The sequence below is a fragment of the Seriola lalandi genome, unplaced genomic scaffold (genome assembly GCF_002814215.2).
Source record: "Seriola lalandi dorsalis isolate HSWRI2012SDOR001 ecotype SW California unplaced genomic scaffold, Sedor1 jcf7180002054438, whole genome shotgun sequence".
Classification (NCBI taxonomy): domain Eukaryota; kingdom Metazoa; phylum Chordata; class Actinopteri; order Carangiformes; family Carangidae; genus Seriola; species Seriola lalandi.
In genome coordinates this window covers 353,285-372,984 of record NW_019524991.1, presented here as the reverse complement: position 1 = coordinate 372,984, position 19,700 = coordinate 353,285, and the positions used below count along the sequence as shown (strand labels likewise).

The window sequence follows — 19,700 nt, the reverse complement described above, 5'->3', positions numbered from 1 at the left end:
GCAAACGTGTCCGCTTCACAGGCTAGCAGACGGTAAAACCCAGAGGTGTGGGCGGGAATGTATTCCTCTGCCCGCCCACGACGAGAGAAAACAGGTGAGAAATTGAAATAGGAAAAACAGTGCATCGATTTTCTCATTAATGAGAGACAACAAACAGGCAAATTCCACAGCATATGGAGGAGTTCAGGCTGGGAGGTGTTCAAAGCGGCCTCGCCGTTCTCTGCCATATGGTGTCACTAATTGCTGTTTTTTCACTGCGACAGAGAGGTACACCAAAAGAGATGGTTGAAGGGAGAAAAACACAGACCCAAAACTGGGGCAAAACTTTTGATTGTTTTGATGTTGCATTGAGCAGTTACTAATAGCTTCCAAATTGAGCCTGAAGGGAGTACAGTTCATTTCATGCTATCTGGTGATTTGTGGAACGTGGCTAATTTGAGAACATTGTCCTCTCTTGAGAGGAGGAGTAAAATATGTTAATCTAATCAGGCTTTAAAAGAAATACAAATAGCATGAGATTACCTATGTTTAACTCTCAGGCGGTAAGAAATGATATTGCAATCAGGTTTTCCTCAAAAACAAGTGGATATTAACACATAAGTATAACCCATTTCCAAACAATTACCCCACTGGAGAGACACGATTACTGCAACCCTCAGAAATGAAAAGCAAGCCACCCTGAACAAAGATAACATTGATTTCACTTAGAGCTGTCATTTGGGACCAAGCTTGTGACTACCTATAGAAACACTGCTGATACCAAAGACAAGGAACATATGCTTATGTTATGTTACGTTCCCCTTTCATGTGCAGACTAATGAAAACAGCAAATGTTCCGCTTTGATTTTTACAAAATCGTCTTGATGATATCATCACAGGTTCAGCTCCCGTCTCCCAGGAGATGGACATCAACCAGGACGCATCAAGTAAAATATTATGTCAAATTAGATCCCATGTGCCCCTTGTAAATAAGCTAATGTGATCATGTACTCAGAGGAGAACATACATAGCGTGAATGGTGAAAAAACTGTAACAGATCCACACACCATGTCAGACTTATAGTACTCTATATCTCTACTCAAAGCTAGCACTCAAAGCAGAAGGAACCCCATGTAATTCAGCCACCATAAACACTGTCCATGTGTCTGTGTGGTTAGGGCACACGTGGCTATGTTAAAGCAGGATTGTCCCCACGAACCCTCAGTCCACCCATCTGTATAGATAACCATGGCAACAGAGCACGTCTCATCTGAGATGCTTACATGCCGGGAGACATCAGCAATAAAGCCACTGCTGGTAAAGGGAGTATTTGGCCCCAGACCGCAGGCTCAGTCAGAAGATTATTTTTGGAACAAGCCACATTTGTGGCAAAACTGCGTTATTTACAGCTGATATCATTTTGTGCCTCTGAGTGTTAAATGTGACACCCACACAAGTAGTGGACTTGTGTGGACTTGTGTGGGTGCATATTCTCTACTATACCTTGTTAGTTTGCAGAGATATCCAGAAACACCAAAGTTCTCTGGTGTAGATAAAATATTATTCAGATCCCCAAAATAGTGATTTCTCCTTGACGATGATCAGGTTCTTGAGTAAGATGCTGCACCCTTAAATTAAATTAATTGTGTAATTCTCCCTGAATATGTATCTGCATCAACCTCTCTTCACGCTGGAGAGACAGCTTAAGGGGACGCTTCTAAAATTAGATCAATCACAGTACAATCGGGATTCAGTGTGTGCACCCACACCTGCACAGAGTGATGCAGAGGAGCCACGTGGCTGGTGATGCTGTTCTCAGCTTTCACAGAATCTGCCACCTCAGAAGCCACACAGGGAGCAGCCATATTGGATCTCAGCTCTGGTGTCACCTGACTTTCCTGCTACTTTGCAAGTGTCATCAATCTGATCCTGTCAGTATGGGTTGTGTGTTTTTGCCACACACAGATTCACTGTTTTCGAGTGGAGGCTTGTGAAATGGTAGTAAGAAAACAATACGCCCACATTATTTGACTTCTAGGAAGGGAAAACAATGAATAAATGCTGATATCTGCTGCAAATAAACTGCACAAATGAAAGAAAAGTTAGAGCAGCGGTGAGATAAGATAAGAAAGCCAGAATTGCTTATTTTTATGTGCCAAAGGTTCAAAAGAATAAATATCACGCCTGTAACTCATGCTAGTGGTAAAGCCTCAGAAAATTATATGAACAGTAGGATGAGAATATGATTGTCCAACTACTACAGCAGAGTTAAAAGGGGGGGAATAGACTTCATCCTGTCACCTCCTCTGGGGATTAGCTTTGCTATTGTCTGCTTCCCTGTCTATCCACACACAGAAACACACAGAAACACACACATGCACACGTATGTGCACATGCAAGCTTGTAAACACAGACACATACACAGCAAACACACAGCAAGCATACGCACACATCAACACAGACGGTAAGTGCATACAAAGACAATGCTATAATACAATCTCTCACATACTGACTCACTTAATCTAATTTGCTTTGGTTGTTGTCATGGCATTAAATCTGCCACACTGCATAATTCTATACACAGACTACCACCTCCATCTCTACTCTCAATCGAAAAGGAAAAAAACTCCACAGAAAGTAAAGCAAACTAAAGCATCGATAACAACTGAATACCAGACAAAGCACAATTGATAACAACCTAAAAATTTCCAGTGTACTTGAGTGTTGCTTGCTGTGACATTGCGTATCGCATTCAGTTATGTCCTTCCCATACCACAGATTTATAAGCCCTATGAACTTGAATTCCAGCACTCAAGAGATAAGACTTACAGGGTCCTGAGCAGAAGAGAGACGATGCATGTAAAGGATTTTTACAGCAACTGTAAGTGCCTTTAACTCACACTGTTTTGCTGTGTCATGCCAAGCGCCAGGTCACCTCTAAAAACACTGCAAACCAAGGTGGAGCAGTGTGAGTGAGTAAGCATTTTACACCTACCTTGCAGCTTCTGCATCACATTGGCAATATCCCGAGTAGAGTGTCCGTAGTGCCGGGGTGATGCCATGCCACTGTCTTGAGGTCACTAAAGTCACGTTCCAGCTCCTGCGCGTCACCCTCGCTGCGCTCTCATGTTCTGATCAGGACTCAGATTGGGCTGCAGTAGTTTTGTGTCTTCGCACTGACTGCAAGATATCAAGACTCAATCGTGTCCATGTTGCTGTGTTTCTCCTCTCAAGTCATCCCTGTTGCAGCAGCAGTCTGCAATCCTCAGACTCAGTGAAGCTCCTCCTCCACTGATGATGTAAGTGCCCACCGTATATGTATGAGAGCATGAATGTGTGTGTGTGTGTGTGTGTGTGTGTGTATTGAACATCTCAGAGGTCCCCTCCCTCGCCTGAGTCTTTTACTTCTGCAGACAGGACAGCTTCCTTGTCTGCATGCACTGCCACCTGCTGTCCAATCAAAAGGGATGGCTCTTCCATCTCATTGAGACGTCAGGACCAATAGTGTGCCAGGTATCTTCTGGCGCCACTGTAATAGGTGTGTGTGTGTGTGTTTATGTGTGTGTGTGTGTGTGTGTGTGTGTGTGTGTGTGAAGGAGAGTGAGAAAGTGAGAGAGAGACCAAATGAGGGAAGAAGAGAGAACAGAATTAGCTGCAGCAGACCTGTGACGGCAACAACACATTGCTTACTTGATGTGAATTTCTAAAAGGGAAATTAACATAAAAGGGAAAATCCACCCTAAAACAGGATTTACATTGTGTGATTTTGGACACTGAGGACAGCATCTACAAACACAACACTAATAACTGTTAGCTGGAAATCAGGGCATCAAGACTTCCTAGTGACTCTATCTTTAATAGCTTTATGATTTGTTACGTGCTGGATAAATGACATTACAGTAGTGTTTAAGTCATTGTTTGACTAGTGTATTTCGACAGTGAAAGCTATCTTTGTTGGATTATCAATTTATTTTAATCAAAAATTATGATAACCAGATGAATAGCTTATGTTTCAAAAAATCAATTCTAACTTTTCTTCATCAAAGAATGTCTTTGCTCATCTGTCCTCACTGACGAGTTGTATTCCTGCCAGACGAACAGATATTCTACAAAATATTTTCATACAGATCTATATGTGTGCATATGTATGTGTATGTACATGTTTTGTTATTAGTTTCCTTTTTATTAGAATGTGCACTATTATACCCACAAATGTAAAATAAATACGATGACTTGGATCCTGTAATGACATGATGATGATTAATGTTCTGAACTAATTAAAGTATAACGTAAAAAATAGTTTTATTTGAATGAAGTCACCACTGGTGCTCTTTGAGTCTTATGGGTTGCTCCAGTGTTCACTGTTCAATAACCAGCTCCAGGATTTATCTCATGACATCACCACTACACAGTCAGCATCTCTGCTGCTCAGGCTAAAGGGGGATTTGTTCTATTTCACAAATCAAATCCTGCACAATATCGTAGGAATAACAAATTGGAATTCTAAGCATAGCAGATTTACCCTTGAAAATCATTTTCGTGAAGCGTTCAAAATTTACAGCTATAAAGAAAAACAGCGAAATAAGTAAACAATCAAAACACGCCCCTGCCAATAAAAGACGTCCCTAAAACTCTACATCCAAGATATAGCTACTCCGCAGCAGATCAATGGCACTCTTTGAAATCCAGGAGGGAGGTGTGATGAAGCACTCGGCTCTGAGCACTTATCGCGATGTGTAATCCCATTAGACGAGTCCTTTCATCATCATCTCAGGAGAGCTCTTAGAGGAGCTGAAAGGGGAGCTGTGCTGCTCTGGCCACAGTGTCGTTCAATAAAGTTGGGGATGGAGGAGTGGGCATGAAAAATGTAAAAGTTGATAAATGTTCATTGATTGCAGTTCCTCAGCTCAATTTTGGTACGCGATACTGAATATAAAGATGTATCGCACATTGAAGTCAATCAGTTCTGTGTACATATTTGGACCATCTGCTCCTCTGATTAATTTATGGAATGGCTTAATGTTGGTAAGATGGTGGCAGTGGGAGCAGGTGAATGAGGGTGATTTTATGGATTTTATGGTGAATCTGTAGAAACAGCCCTCCACACTCTATTTGTGAGTCCAGATTTCTAGTTTTCTGTACTGTCTAGGCGCCCTTTTCAAGCTCTGCTGTGTACTATTTGTCAGCAGTGACTGAGTAAACATGATGTTTACCATGGGAAAAATCTCTCAGCTAGCCAATATGGCGTGGGGGAGGGGGAATGATTGAGATTTTAGGAATTGTTGAACATGAAAACCTCTCATTCCCAAAAGCAAACTACTGTGATAATAGGTTATTATTGGCAAAGCTTAGGGCCAAATAAATTGTATAACAAGGTTTCTACACATTGTCAAAAAAAATGGCAGGTTATTGCCAACATTATATGTCATGATAATGAAAAAAAATATATAATCCATCCAAATTACAGGCATGCCCAATCACAATTGTCATAGCAAAGCCAGTGGTAAAATCAATTACCTTGGTAGTTTAACTACAACCCACTCAGTAGCAACAAAATCAGCACTTCATTTCAATAACTGTACATATGAATCTAACCATTTTGTGGTTAGGTTGTCAGAATCAGCTGTTTGACTTGCCAGTGTGATGAAACATTGTGAGATTTAGTTGGATTCGTCCAGCTCCTCTGCAGCAGGGACAGACTGCTGATTCCTACATTTTTATGCAGCTCGGCTCGGGGTGACCTCTATCGTCCAGAACCCCTCAGGACCAAACGCATTCAGCAAAAGAGAGACGAGGCATTGCTGCAGCAGAGGGGAGCAGAGAGCAGAGACAAAGCACGTGGGTCAGTAGGAAATCTTCCCCGTTAGAATCCCTGTTTTCTTATCTAATCATTGCACAGGCAGAGAGCTTGGACCAAGACCGCCAGTGTGGTAATCTCTTTCATGCGTGGTCAGCAGTTTTCCCAAAATCTCATTAGAAAGTTTGCTGTCAACCTGCATGTCAAAATCAACATAATGCCAAAGAGAAATAGTGGCCTGCAACTCTATTTTATGTACTGCAAACGTATCTGTCTAAATAAGCTATTCAATCTTGTGCTGACTCAGATTTTTCCTTAAAAAGAGAGAAAAATTCATTATAGTTACAAATTATGTGAAATGAATTAATCTTACATTTGCAGCCCAATGTACCAGAAGTTATGAGACATCAAAAAAAGATGTGGAATTTAACTCACTACTCTATTCCATTGTTTTCCATATCAAAAAGGCCACAGGTTTTCGCAACTCTTGCAAAAAGTGTATGTAAAGTGACTGCTTTGTGTCATAGCGGACCATGAGCATACTGTACAAACTTTGAGCTGCACAATGCGTGTGATGTCAAAACTGTGTTTTCTGCTAAAAAAAAATATGTGGAGGACTATGTAGTGTATACATCTAATATAATAATCAGAGCAGGATGTGCAGCAAATACACAGTAATACATTAAGAGCAGTTTGTATGTCAAATATGAGGCGTTACCTCTTAGCTCATATGTGATTTCTGTGGAAAAATAGAGGTTGATTAGCTAAACTGGATGCTTTTTTTCCATTTGGACTATGAGCAAGACACAAGACCACATGTGTACTGGACAGGTTGTTAGTGGACCTGCACATGATGAGATGTGCTGAGAAGTTATGCTGGAGTGTTACTCCATCTACTGGTCAAGGAGGGAATACAGGGAGCACATAGTAGAGTCTGTCGCTCCCTGATGGTTGGAATTTTTTTCTAACCAACACAGCCTCTCTACATACAAACATTACGGATCAGAGAAAAAATAATAAAAAATATCCCCCAATGTATCATTTTCCCTTCTTCCCTCCTATAATATGTTAGTTTATACAGTGCTGTCCAAGTATAGCAGAAGCTACTGTTCAGGGGGATTCATCAAAGTTTGACATGTACAAACTGCTCACTGTTCTGTGTGATTTTTATAACACAGCAATAATAAAATATATCTTTCATTGCTCCCTCTATTTGTGAAGTCCTTACACAAAGCTAATTTCCTTGTTAAGATATTAACGACTGCACACTTTAATTTCTCTGCCCAATGACATTTTGACTAAGCCATGAACTTTAACTAAAAAGCACAAAGGATTTTCTCCTTCACCTATGAACAGAACAGTCATTACCCACCGGTTTCACTAAAACAGGACACAATGGCGACACATACTATTTCACAGTGTTGTGGGTGTCTGCTGGTTATTTTGGACAAATTTTATAGCAGAGCCAACAATTAAAGGAAGTTCAAGCTTTGGTTGGGCCTCTCTATTTCTCTCTCTTTGCCAGTGAGAAGGCTGAAAGTAGTCAACATCTTAATATAATACACTCACAAAGGATTTGACTGAAAATCAACTTACTATTTTAGAGAATGGGTTGGCTTGACTAATGTGGGATGGATTATGATAAACTCTGCAGAATAAAATACAAAGCTGATGGGGCAAATGGGCTGGTCTACATTAAGATACATACCAATAAGACTACTCGCATCCTTCCCTCAGACTGTACTGATGACCTTGCAGATTTGGCTTTGAGTGTATTAAAACAACGCTAAGTGAGGCATCAAGAAAGAGTAACATGAGGAGTTTCAGTTTCATTCACTGTATCGTGATTTGTCATGGAGCAAAAAAAAAAAAAAAGAAAGAAAAAAAAAAACTTGCATTGAAAAGGTATCTGTGCTTCTTTTCTATCTTATCAAACTACAATGTTTTTACTGGATCACTCCAACTGGGAAAAGACCAGACGTCCAATGCAGGCACTGCTGACCTGGCAGACGCTGTGGAAAGACTGAGCTTACTAACAAATATGCTGCAAATCAGAACAGAAACAGGCAGATATCCACATAGTCACTCAAAAATGCTCCAGAGTAGCATATTTCTTGCATCATTACAACTGAGAAACTATTAAAAGTACTTATATTGTTGCCACCATCAATTCCAGCTGTGGGTTTGCCTTCAAGACCCATTTCAGACCCAAGACTGTAAGTGCTGGTGCAGCTAATGGCAACACTGTCGCCTGTGGTCTCTGTGGTGGAGGGAAAAAATAGGAGAGTGATCGAAATATTTATCATCTGTGAAAGGAGCAAAAACACTGGTGAGTGTTTTGGACTTTCCTATGGTGAAAGCTGAAGAACTGAGTCTTACGGCTCAGGGGTGATTCTGTTTTACATTAATCAACCTGAAGGAAATGATGGGAGAGGAAGTGATTATAGCAACAACCCCGTCTCCCCACCTCCAGGATCTCTGTCCTGCATAGATAAGCCACTCCTGTTGCTAATTTCAAGCAGAAAAGCAGGAAATGTGACAGTGTAGTTTTCCGCTTCCATAAACAAGACGACTGCCAGAGTTAGCCGCCAGTCCTGTGTGCCTCTGGGCTGAGTCTCCCCTCTGAGGGAGACAGACACACTGACAGAGAAAGTGAGCAAGGGACGAAAAGAGGGAGAAAGTGAGAGAACAGGAAAGAGGGGAGGCAAAAAAGACAGGAAAACCCATCAGAAGAACAGAAAGACGGCGAGACCTGACAGAGGAAGAGGAGAAGGGAGAAGAAGAGAGATTAAAATAAAGACTTGAGAGTTGAGTCTCTCTTCTTCTCCTCTAACACAGCAGATAAAGTCATGGCCGAGAACAACACAAATCTCTTTCTGGAAATACTTCAGTCTTTCGATGCTGGTGAGTTTTTTTTTCCAATTTCCCTTCTCTTTTAGCTGGTCTGGGCTTTTTCATGTGGTCTCTGATTGGCACCTTTGTTCTTTCAGGAATTTAAGCTTTAATCACCCCTGGAATAGATTTAATGTGGGGGCCTGGTTCCTGTTGAGATTACTTGATCAAACAAATTAGACTAGTCAAAGAAAACCTTTTTCAGTTTCTAAAAACACTCCAAGTCCAAATCTTTAAAGTACTGTTATGTTTTCTTTGTGTTTTTTTTTTTTTTTTCCTCAGTTTTCCCAAATGTCATTTCCAGATGACTTTTGGCCAGTGTCTGTTTTCCCCTTTCCTAAAGTCTTAGAAAAAAAACCCGCTGTGGAAATATGGGCTGGTGGCAAAATAAGTTCAGTCTTTTTAACGTTTAACTGTATTGAAAGGAAATTGATTTGTTTTCCCTGGCAGAAGTCCAACAGGATTTGTCTTAGCCGCTGTATTCTCTCTCTTCTCCCAAGCACGCTTATGTTGGCAAAACTGCATCCAAGGCAAGAAGCAGTGAACAAAAGTCAGTGCCCTTTTTTGTGGGAAAGAAATGAAATCAGTTTGTTTTCTCCAAGAGACTTGCTCTGGTAAACATGAAAGACGGAAGTCTATTATTATTTTGTCAAGATGCACAATCTTGTAAGACCCTGCTGGCAATCCTCCATTTGTTACACACAGATGGTTTTTGTAATCTTGGTAAGGACATAGATTCTAATTAAAATTCCTTCCGTTCCCAGGGGATGACGTAAAAAGACTGCTATTAAGGATAAAGTGCATTTAGATATATTGCATGTACATAACTATTTTTAAACTCTTGCCCTAAAGAGTATAAATGTCAATAGGGTAGAAGAGATAAAATGCAAATCATGTAGAAAGCAAGACTCAGGAGGATGTTTGTGAAGTATTAATTAAAAATGCAGACCATAAATGATCCTTTTTGTTACATGTTTCTCTCTTCACAGCTCCGCTGATCATAGCTTTCTGTGTGTCCATGGCTGTGGGCCTGGTCTTGGGGGCCCTGGTTTACGTTATCTTGACCTGGATGTCCCGACGCAGAGCTGGCTCTGCCAATATCACCCGGCGCCCGCCTCGCCGGTCACGCACCTCTTCTCGCAACCGTCCAGGCTTTAACCGCAACAGCAGCTACGACCGGCGCAGCAACAACAGTTTGGTCAGTGCTGCTTTCAGCTTCCACCGCCAGACTTCCTCCCCAGATCACCTCGACCCACTGGGCCACAAATCCAGCTTCAGGGCCTCCACTTTCCACCCTCTTCTTCAGTGCAGCCAAATCGCAAGGGAGGCAGAGGAGGGAAGCCAGACCACGCTGCCCCGTACACCGACTCTAAGCACAACGTCTGGGTCACCTCAAACTGCAGCCCAGTCAGCTGCTACCCCACCCAGACCTGAGTCATTTTGGGGGAACAACGGTCTGAGGGGTTTCCATGCTACACAGACCCCACCTCCAGCTTATGAGAGCATTATTAGAGCTTATCAGGAAACATGCACCTGAGAGGAGAGAGAGCGCTATGCTGACACAAACTGAATGAGCCCTGAGTTGTAAATGGATTTACAAATGATATTGGACTAAAGCTATATTGATTTATATGTCCAGGTGGGGCTGGGTGGAGTGAACAAGGAAGTCGAGGTCGAATGTGCGTCCTGCTCGACACAATAACACTCAAGAACAACCAGTTTTGTATGTCTTTTGGTTAGTTAATATATATCTGGTGCTGACAAAGGCATACTTGTCTTTCATCATTCAATACTGATGCAAAGTATTAAAAAAGAAACGAACATTTGACACTTTCAGCAATGTTGCAATGGCTGCTTACTGGAACCAAAATTATTCCTCTTAAAAATTAGCAGCCTGTATCTAATGGTGATTGACACTAATGTATGCTTGCACAGAATCTTTGTTTAGTTTAGACAAGGCAAAAATCTACAAATACATACTGTTGGCTGGGCATTCAAGATGCAAGGCAAGACTTCTGCTTGGTTCCTGCTGATCATCTATTAACTATGCAAAAGAGAGAAGGATTGTGTATGTGTACCCCACAGGAAGACGAGTGTTTGTGTGTTAACCTGTAATTAATAAATTCTAGATGTGTCATTTATGTATCAATGCAAAAGTGGATATATGGATAGTGTGGGTATGTGTGCCATTCAAAGTAATTTAGTGTCTGTCTCTGTGTGTGTGTGTGTGTGTGTGTGTGTGTGTGTGTGTGTGCGTCCGGGTGTGTTTGCATGTATGTGTGAGCATGAGAGAGAGAGACAGAAAAGAGGGCATTGGGTGCAAGTTGTTTTTGTATGTTATGTATGTTTGAATGTGATTAACTGAACTCTGCTCATAAGTTAATGCAATAAAAAGCAAGAATCAGAAACACGGCGACTGAGTTTTCCATACAAAGCTTGGAGGATGTTTGTTATCACACACAAAGCAGTGCCTTGTTCTTGCGTATGGCAATACATGGACAATACACATTGACTGTGTTGGACAAATGCTGATTGAATTTTGAGATTGTGGTGCAATTTTACATTGTGATGTTGTCCATTAGTGCATTAGACATAATAAGGGAAATACCTTACAAAGGAAGTACACAAGCAACTGCAATTTAATACACCACCACCACAAACTGCAGCTCCATGTCGATCAGTCATTTCCACCAGCATCAACACCTACTCCTTTACGACCTTTACAATAGTCGGTGTTGGGGAGTAACTAGTTACATGTAACCGGATTACGTCATTAAAATTTTATTAAATCAAAATGTTGGTGATTACAAAGGGGTTATATCCAAATGTATTCTTTTTGGTAAAGAGCTGACTAGTAGAATAACATTTATTCTCTTGCTTTTCATCTTCTAGCTGAGTTAGAGCGCCTTGTTTTGGCATATCTGCAAACAACTTGAGTGTTATGTTTGATAGGTGTGAGATCTAATAACACTCACTAAATTAATTCAGCAGTGTGTTTTCATTAGAGAGGTCATTAGGTAGTGATATTTCTATAGGGCACCAACAAAGTACATGAATGGTACTGAAGAGCAATCAAAAAGTAATGAATTAATTTTAAAAAAACGCATTACTTATTATATCTCTAGGAGGGTAATTCATCATTTGTAATCCATTACATTTCAAAAGTAACCTTTCCAACACTGACAAGAGTTAGTATTTGATTCATGATTGTTGTACACTACAGGTGTTTTTATTATTTTGTCCACCCTCTTTAAGCGTGCATATTATTTCTCTAGTGTGACTGCTGTTTCCTGATGGGGAAACTGGTCTGATGCAGTAAAGTTTGGCAGGTGAAGGACACTGATGTCTCCAGAGTCCCTTAGCTTCACAGGACCAAAAGAACAGCTGCTTTCCTCACAGCACTAACACATCGTATTATTGCACGTCAAGTGAATAAAAACTACACACAAGGAACAGCATACGTCTAGTATCGTTTTGATATTAATCTAAAACACATTTGTTGATAGTTTTTTTTTTTTCATTTCGCGTTAGTTGCGGCATGACGTATTATTTGTGAGACAAGTTTACGTTGTGTTTTTGTGATGACCAGGCGCTGCAGTGGTGGGAAATATTAACAGTCAGTCCTTTTAAAACTTGTCAGTCGATGAATAAGGTAATGTCCTTGTACAGCAATGAAAATGAACCCGTACGAAAAGGTTAATTTAATCAGTCAGCTGGGCAGCTTATAGTTCAGTACAGTTGTTAAGCTCTGAAAGCTCTGACACGTTAGCCAAAAGCTAATTCTTTAGTAAGTTGGTGTTAAAGGTAAACGTAGCTTTGTGTTTAATGTTAATGTTTGAGTTAGGAGTGTCAAAAGTTGTGCTTTGGTGTAAGATTACGGTGAACGATGGGGTTAGATTTACTGACCGATTTAGTTATTCTGAGTTAACACCAGCTAAGTTAGCTAAGGTTAGCTAAACGACTTGTGTATGAGTTGATAACCTTACATTATTTCGTTGACTGTAGTCGACATTAATTATTTATCACAAGTTGGTTAAATGCTGGTATTGTACGTTTGTTTGCTCATTACAGTCGTGAAGCACCAGTGAAGTTTTGCATCAGGTACCTTTGATATACGTACTTGGCATTAAATTAGCTTTAGCAAACGTGCTATTGACCACACGATACGTAATTGAGTTTCCAGTGTGAGATAAGCCCAAATTGGAGTAAGTGGCTGCTCTTCTTTGGCGGTTTGATTTACGTAACCTAGCCTCACCATACTGGGGGTCATGCAGGCGGAGGATGTCTGCTGCAGCTCTACGTTTGATCCGCTGCCGGAGACTGAGCACAGCTGGGCCTCCTGGAGTGAAGAGAGTGCTTCAGTGGAAAGATTTAAGTGAGTTAATGGACCTGTATTTGTCTATGTGTATGCTGATGTTTGTTGTCAGCAATCGCGAAGACCTAATTACTCTAAAAACACGGATTCAGCCTGTATGCTTTTGTGTAAACTGTTTTAAAGCCTTTGTAAATATATAATTCTTTCTGCTGAAATGTAGGGAAGGTTGCTAAAGTAACTGGTGCAGTTGTCTTGGGGTAAGTTACAGTATTTACATTCAGATTTTACTACTTGAATCCTAAATGGCCAAATCTCATCCTTGTAGTTTGTGTGTAATATCATGAATGTGCCTCAGTTTGTCCATTATCTTTCTGCAGGGGCTGTCTTTTTATCACATATGAGGTTGTAGCCTTGGACAAGGCTGTGACCATTGACACCAGTGCAATTTTTCAAGAGAAGTACAAGTCTTACATTTATCTGAGAGCCACACCCTCAGATGAAAAGGAGAACCTTACTGCAGGTAATGAATGTCATTCATTGAGACTTTATAAGTGGGAAGTGATGTGTCCCTTTAAAACACCTTAGGAAACTTAAAAGGACTATTCTGAGATTTCTTTTTAGTTTAGAAGAGTTGTTTTTTTGGATACTGTCCTACTTCCACAGACAGCCTTGATGACATCTGACAAATATGCTGAGTGGCTTCATTTATTTCTTGTATATTGTAAGTTTGTCATGTCCAGATGCCCAATGACATCTGCGAACATTTCTTCCTGCCGTTCCTTCCTTCCCCTCTCGACTATCTTTCCTGCCTAAATATTTGGGTCAGTCTGCTGCCTGATCTCACTTCCACTAGTCAAGGCTCACTTACTTCCTGGAACAATCACCAACCAACCTACTGTATACTGAGAAACCAACTAGCAAGCATTACTACAGTGATAGTTTGTTATTGTGGTAGTGTAAATACAACCCAGATTTTGTAGAAGGCCATGGTAGTTATTTTTTCCATTGTGTGTGTGTCTCAGGGCTTACACACAAAGCAAGGAGGGAACTTCATAAAGCAGCACGGCGGTTTCTGGAAATATCCTCTAGGCTTTTACTGCAATCACTAGATGGTAAGAAACCAAAAGTTGCCTTTATACTAGTTAACCTGGAAACCAGACTGAAAAGTCCACAGTGTGAAACCATAATACTCCCCCCCAATGTTTCTTGAAGTAGAAAGCAGAAGTTGTTGCTAATAGAAGCACAAATGTTTACTCTCAGTAAACCCAGTCAGTGCCCAGTCATTTTTATGTGGTATGAAGATGAAGAACAAAGGAAACACCTGCCCAGCACATGCACATCCTGTTTTTGAATGTCACATAGTTCATGCATTAAGTATATTGTGCAGCTGACAGTAAAATAGATGATTCTGATTGTTTTGTTCCCCCTATATAACTATATTTATCACTTACTCCCATGATTATATTACAGTGAGCTCTCTAATAAATTGACTTTTGACCTTTTAAAAATGAACAGCTGCCAAACTGATGACTCAAGGTTTGCAACCACAAGGTTTGTAACTTCCTAGCTGATGTAATCTGCAGGTGGTGTTGTAGATCCTGATAGTTAGTCATCGTAGACAGAGTGTGAGTATAATTTCAGTGTGCCCATAGGGATATTTGTGCACACTTTAACTCTTTGTTCTCTAAATGTTCAGCCAATCAGTTTGTTCTGTATCGTTATGTTGTAGAGCACTTTAGCCATGTAGATGCAGACCCACATGAGGTGGCATTGTGGGTCCTGCTGAAGAGGACACAGTCAGCCAATAAAGCCATCAGACTACCAGCTGTACAGGAGCTTGCAGATAATCACCACTGGCACGGTAAAATATGCAAAAACTGTTGCATATCATGTTGGGTGTATTTACAACAAGTGAAATGAGGAGAGATTAGGTCACACCTGTTGTCTATATTACAGACTACCAGTACCAGACAGCAGCCCAATTTATAGACCAGCGAACAGCAGTGGGCTTGGCCCGGACTCCTCAGGTAGACCTGCGTTTCTTCCTGCCCCCACCTGTGCTACCTGATCTGGAAGATGTATGTATAATATACGTGACTATATGCTTATTGCTCTCTTGCCTTAGCTTCACCTCACACATGTACTGAATTTAAGATTGTAACTAAGATCTGTTAACAATTTTTTCCACAGGGTTTGACAGCAGAGGATGGACTGAGGCAGCTGCTGGCGTCTCTGCCTCTGTCTGAGGTGGACAAATGTGTTCAGTACTTCACTTCACTGGCCCTCAGAGAGAGCACTCAGTCCATGGCAGCACAACGGGTAATCATGACAGATGTATTAGTACACGTACTCTGTCTTAAGTCTTTAGGAAGATGACGTCCTGGAACACAAAACAGCAGGACAACAACAATCTATTGTATGCCCGAAAGGTTTAAAAACTCAAATCTCTGAATGTTGTCACTAACACCCGTGCTCTCATGTTGCAGGGTGGTCTTTGGTGCTTTGGCGGAAATGGTCTGCCCTACGCCCAGAGCCTCACCTCTGTCCCCTCAGAGAAGGTGGAATCCTTCTGTCTGCAGGCACTGGTACAGCACTCAAAGGTAACAATGTCCCTTGTGCATCTAAATTTGATTTTGTTGAAAACAAATTCAAACACAAAGCACTCTTTGAAGAAACAGCTATTACCTCATTATTGAATCAGTCAGTGTGGTGTGTGGAGAATATGACTGACATTTAAGGTGAAGTGAATAACTGGTCTGAACTTACTCACACACATTTCTTGTCTACAGGTCCAGAGCCACTGTGACCACATAGTTGCCAATGGGGGCCTGCAGCTCCTCCAGAGGGTTTATCAGCTCCGTAGAGACTCCCAGAAGATTCAGAGGAACATTGTTCGTATCATAGGAAACTTGGCGCTCAATGAGAGTGTTCACCAGGCCATATCCCAGTCTGGTAAGTCTGTAACACATCAGATTATTCCATAAAGGGTTCTGTTTATGTGCAATCTTGACTGGGTGTATTGAGGATGTTAATAAAAACAACATCTAAAGCCTATTTTTGCATGTGCCTATTTCATCTACAGATAATATATTCACAATTACAAAGACTATCAACTGTCAACCCAGGCATGCGTTACAATATTCATAATTGTTAACACTTTTTGTGTTTGTTTGTTTTTTTGGTTTTAATAATTTCTATCCCAATTCTAACAACAGACTATAATCAATCCAATATTTTTTTTTTCATTTCATCCCTACCTATGTGACACCTTCAGGCTGGGTATCTGTCCTGGCTGAGATGATGCAGTCTCCTCATGTCATGCAGGCGTCTCATGCGGCTCGCGCTCTGGCCAACCTGGACAGGGAGACGGTGAAAGAGAAATACCAAGATGGTGTCTACATCCTCCATCCACAAACACGTGGCAAGTAGGAAAACAATTCATTCCTCTTGTCATGTACTTTTAATAATTAGTTTCATTTTATTTTACATTTAAACCAACACTTGTCTTTGATAATGTTTTCATTTCCAGCCAGCAAATCAAAGCAGATGTGCTTTTCATCCATGGGATTCTCGGGGCAGCATTTAAAACGTGGAGGCAGAAGGACCGCAATATGCTAGAGGAAGAGAAGGAGGCAGAAAGCAGGGACGACTACACAGAGTGCTGGCCAAAGGTAGGAAATCCACCTTATTCCTCTTATTACTGTGGAGTATAATGGATCACCATACAGTGTCTGCCTCTGTTTGTCCTACTACAAATCACATCAAATCAATTGAATAAAATTAGATCAAGGTCCCAAGCAGATTTGGATTAATCATAAGGAAATTAATAATCTCTCACTGTTGTTCTTGTGTGTTGTTGTGTCCTTTTATTGACAGTCATGGTTGGCTGCTGACTGTCCAAATCTCAGAGTACTATCAGTAGAGTATGACAGTCACCTCAGTGACTGGATGGCCAAGTGTCCCGCTGAGAATCAGAGGTGAAGAATCTGTAATTTCTTAAAATGTCCACTGGAGTTTAAGTATGAAATATTGTGAAACATTTATTACATTTCATTTCTCTAAGAGTTGTACCTTAATTAGTTTGAAATAGTCATGATGTTTGATACATTGTACAAAATATTAGGATTATTACTGTTGGTAAGTGTGTTAAGCGAAATCAGTACATTCTCTTTAATAACAGAGATGACATAATTGTCCCATACTCATACAGCTCTACAATCTCAAACGTTCATTATACACAATTCCAACAGGCTATCAGGGAGCAAACGGTTGATTCATTCTTTGTTTTCGTCTCTTCAGGAAATCCTTGGCCTACAGAAGTCGAGAGCTGCTAAAGAAGTTAAAGCTGGCAGGGGTTGGAGAGAGGCCTGTGGTCTGGGTAGCCCACAGTATGGGAGGTATTTTGTCAGACAGTTCCTTCCACAAGCATGTCAGATTTTCACTTACATCCCTTGAACACAACATGACAAAACAAGTGTCTTGGTCTTATTTAACATCTGCACCTAGATGTGCCTGTATATGTCTGATTTAAAGGTTCTCTATCTGTCTGTATCCTCCGTTTGATTTTTCCGTCAGGATTACTTGTGAAGAAAATGCTCCTTGATGCCTCTGAGGACCCAGATATGCATGAGCTGTTAAAAAACACCAAGGGCATTGTGTTCTATAGTGTTCCTCACCGTGGAACATCTATGGCAGAGTACTCAGTCAATGTCAGATATCTCCTCTTTCCCTCTATAGAAGTCAGAGAACTTTGTAAAGGTAAGTGCATGAAATCAATTCTGAGGTCCAAGACTGTTTGTGTTTCATAGAACTTGTTCAGTATCAACTGTGAGCTGTTGTCCTTGTGTTTCAAGACTCACCAGCACTGAGAAATCTAAATGAGAACTTCTTGAACATGGCCAGAGAAAAGGAAATCAAGGTCCTGAGCTTTGCAGAGAGGCTGCCAACAAACATTGGTCCCATGATCAAGATACTGGTGGTACCATCACAGTCAGCAAGTATGCAACACACGTGGGAAATAAGACACGTCTATCTGTTACATATAGCTTAAATATGAATGGATGAGCCAAAAGAATCTTGTTCCTTTAGCTCTTACCTTTGCTGCTCTCATTTGGTTTCAGATCTTGGCATCGGTGAGCTCATCGAGGTGGATGTAGATCATCTCAACATATGCAAGCCAGAGAAGAAAGACTCATTCCTGTACAAACGCAGCCTCCAGTTCATCCAGGAAGCACTGCAGAGCTACATCAGCCACTGACTGAAATATATGAACACAAACACACTGATACAACCTACTGTATACTTGAAATGGGGGAAAGCCCTGTCACCCATCCACATCCTAACCAAATGGAAACATAACTGCCTCTTCTTGTTGAAAACTTACATAAACACTCACTAATGTGATCATAGTATAATTGGGGAAATTAAATGAATTTTACACAGTGATATATTTGAAGAGTTGCCAGTTGTGATGATTTTATTCTCCTAGTCATCCTCCTAGATTGGTTTCTCTAACTAGTGAGTGAGATGAATTTTAAAGATTGTTTGAATTTTTAAAGCACATAATATGTTTACAAGTAAATTCAGAAAAATTAATTTTAGATTTTATTTTTCTGGATTTTTTTCCCAATTTCATCTGAACCATAGCAGTTTAACTTAGCACGTGGTGCGTAATGCTCATATTGTATCAGTTCAAGATGCACTGACATGTCGTTGCCACTAATGCTCCTTACATTTCTGACCAGAGCAATGGTTTAAGATTTTATTTTTATATTTATATTTTATTATAACTGCAGTATGACATGTCATTGTGTGCCAAAACATATTACTTCCTGAGCCTTACCTTAAATGGACCTGTATTAATATTAGTTCAGGCTGCTTTATTTATCTGTATGGGACAAATCAAGAAATTGGTTTTTAATTTCCAAACTGTCCAAACTGCCACTATCAATGACAATGAATAAATGTATAAAGTTGGAGGCTTTATTTGACTTCTATACACTCTTGCATTGCTTCATTTTTATCTCAAAGCTGCTTTACGCTACACATATCATCTTAATGTATTTATTTTACAATATTAATACTATGATGTTGTGAAATATGCTTTTGCTGTCTGTGTGACAAAACTGAAAAAACAACACAGTACATTCTTCTAGGGTTAAGTGATATGACCAAAGAAATGGAGACAATATAAAAATGTCCAATGCCAGAGATCTTCCTTTCCTGTGGTATATATGCCTTTACTATCTCTGGGTGTGTTAGACTATTGTGGAAAATGTAAATAACCAAGCATGACTGCTTTATGGTAATAATATATGCATAAATGAGATGATATACCTTTATTCGTCAGATACTTAATTCATTGAATTGGCCAAAAGCTATTATATAATGATATACACTCACTGAGCACTTTATTAGGAAAACCATACTAATACTGCAGCCTCATTTCTTTGTGGAATAGACTCCGCAAAGGTGTTGGAAACATTTCTCTGAGATTTTGCTGCATTAAATCATTTGTACAGATTTGTCTGCTGTTCATTCATTCTGCCAATCTCCTGTTCTACCCTGGTTCTACCACATCCCAAATGTGTTTCTATTGAATTGACTCTTTATCACGTTCATGAAACCACTTCGAGACGACTTTTGCAGAAATACTTATACTAGCACGTCTAGCACGTACAACGATGTTTGATGTGAACATTAACTGAATATGCTGAC

The 19,700-nt window shown here is 40.4% G+C and overlaps 2 protein-coding genes across 3 annotated transcripts; both read left to right on the top strand.

Moving 5' to 3' along the window:
- Positions 1–8,282: 8,282 nt before the first annotated feature.
- myct1a (myc target 1a) lies at positions 8,283–11,076 on the top strand. The gene is made up of 2 exons (XM_023410780.2): positions 8,283–8,680; positions 9,658–11,076. Exons 1-2 carry the CDS (start codon positions 8,626–8,628, stop codon positions 10,203–10,205), a joined length of 603 nt encoding a protein of 200 aa, XP_023266548.1. The 5' UTR covers positions 8,283–8,625; the 3' UTR covers positions 10,206–11,076.
- A 1,123-nt stretch (positions 11,077–12,199) lies between these two features.
- serac1 (serine active site containing 1) lies at positions 12,200–19,324 on the top strand. Of its 2 annotated transcripts, XM_023410810.2 has the most exons (17): positions 12,200–12,320; positions 12,943–13,043; positions 13,204–13,240; positions 13,361–13,503; positions 14,006–14,095; positions 14,713–14,844; positions 14,940–15,061; positions 15,174–15,302; positions 15,470–15,583; positions 15,773–15,935; positions 16,258–16,408; positions 16,513–16,654; positions 16,860–16,960; positions 17,283–17,380; positions 17,559–17,741; positions 17,837–17,980; positions 18,104–19,324. In XM_023410810.2, the coding sequence occupies exons 2-17, from the start codon at positions 12,950–12,952 to the stop codon at positions 18,238–18,240; spliced, it is 1,980 nt and encodes a 659-aa protein (XP_023266578.1). In that variant the 5' UTR covers positions 12,200–12,320; positions 12,943–12,949; the 3' UTR covers positions 18,241–19,324. The 2 variants fall into 2 exon arrangements, with proteins under 2 accessions (XP_023266578.1, XP_023266577.1); XM_023410809.2 differs by having other exon boundaries at positions 12,231–13,043.
- The last annotated feature ends 376 nt before the right edge of the window (positions 19,325–19,700 follow it).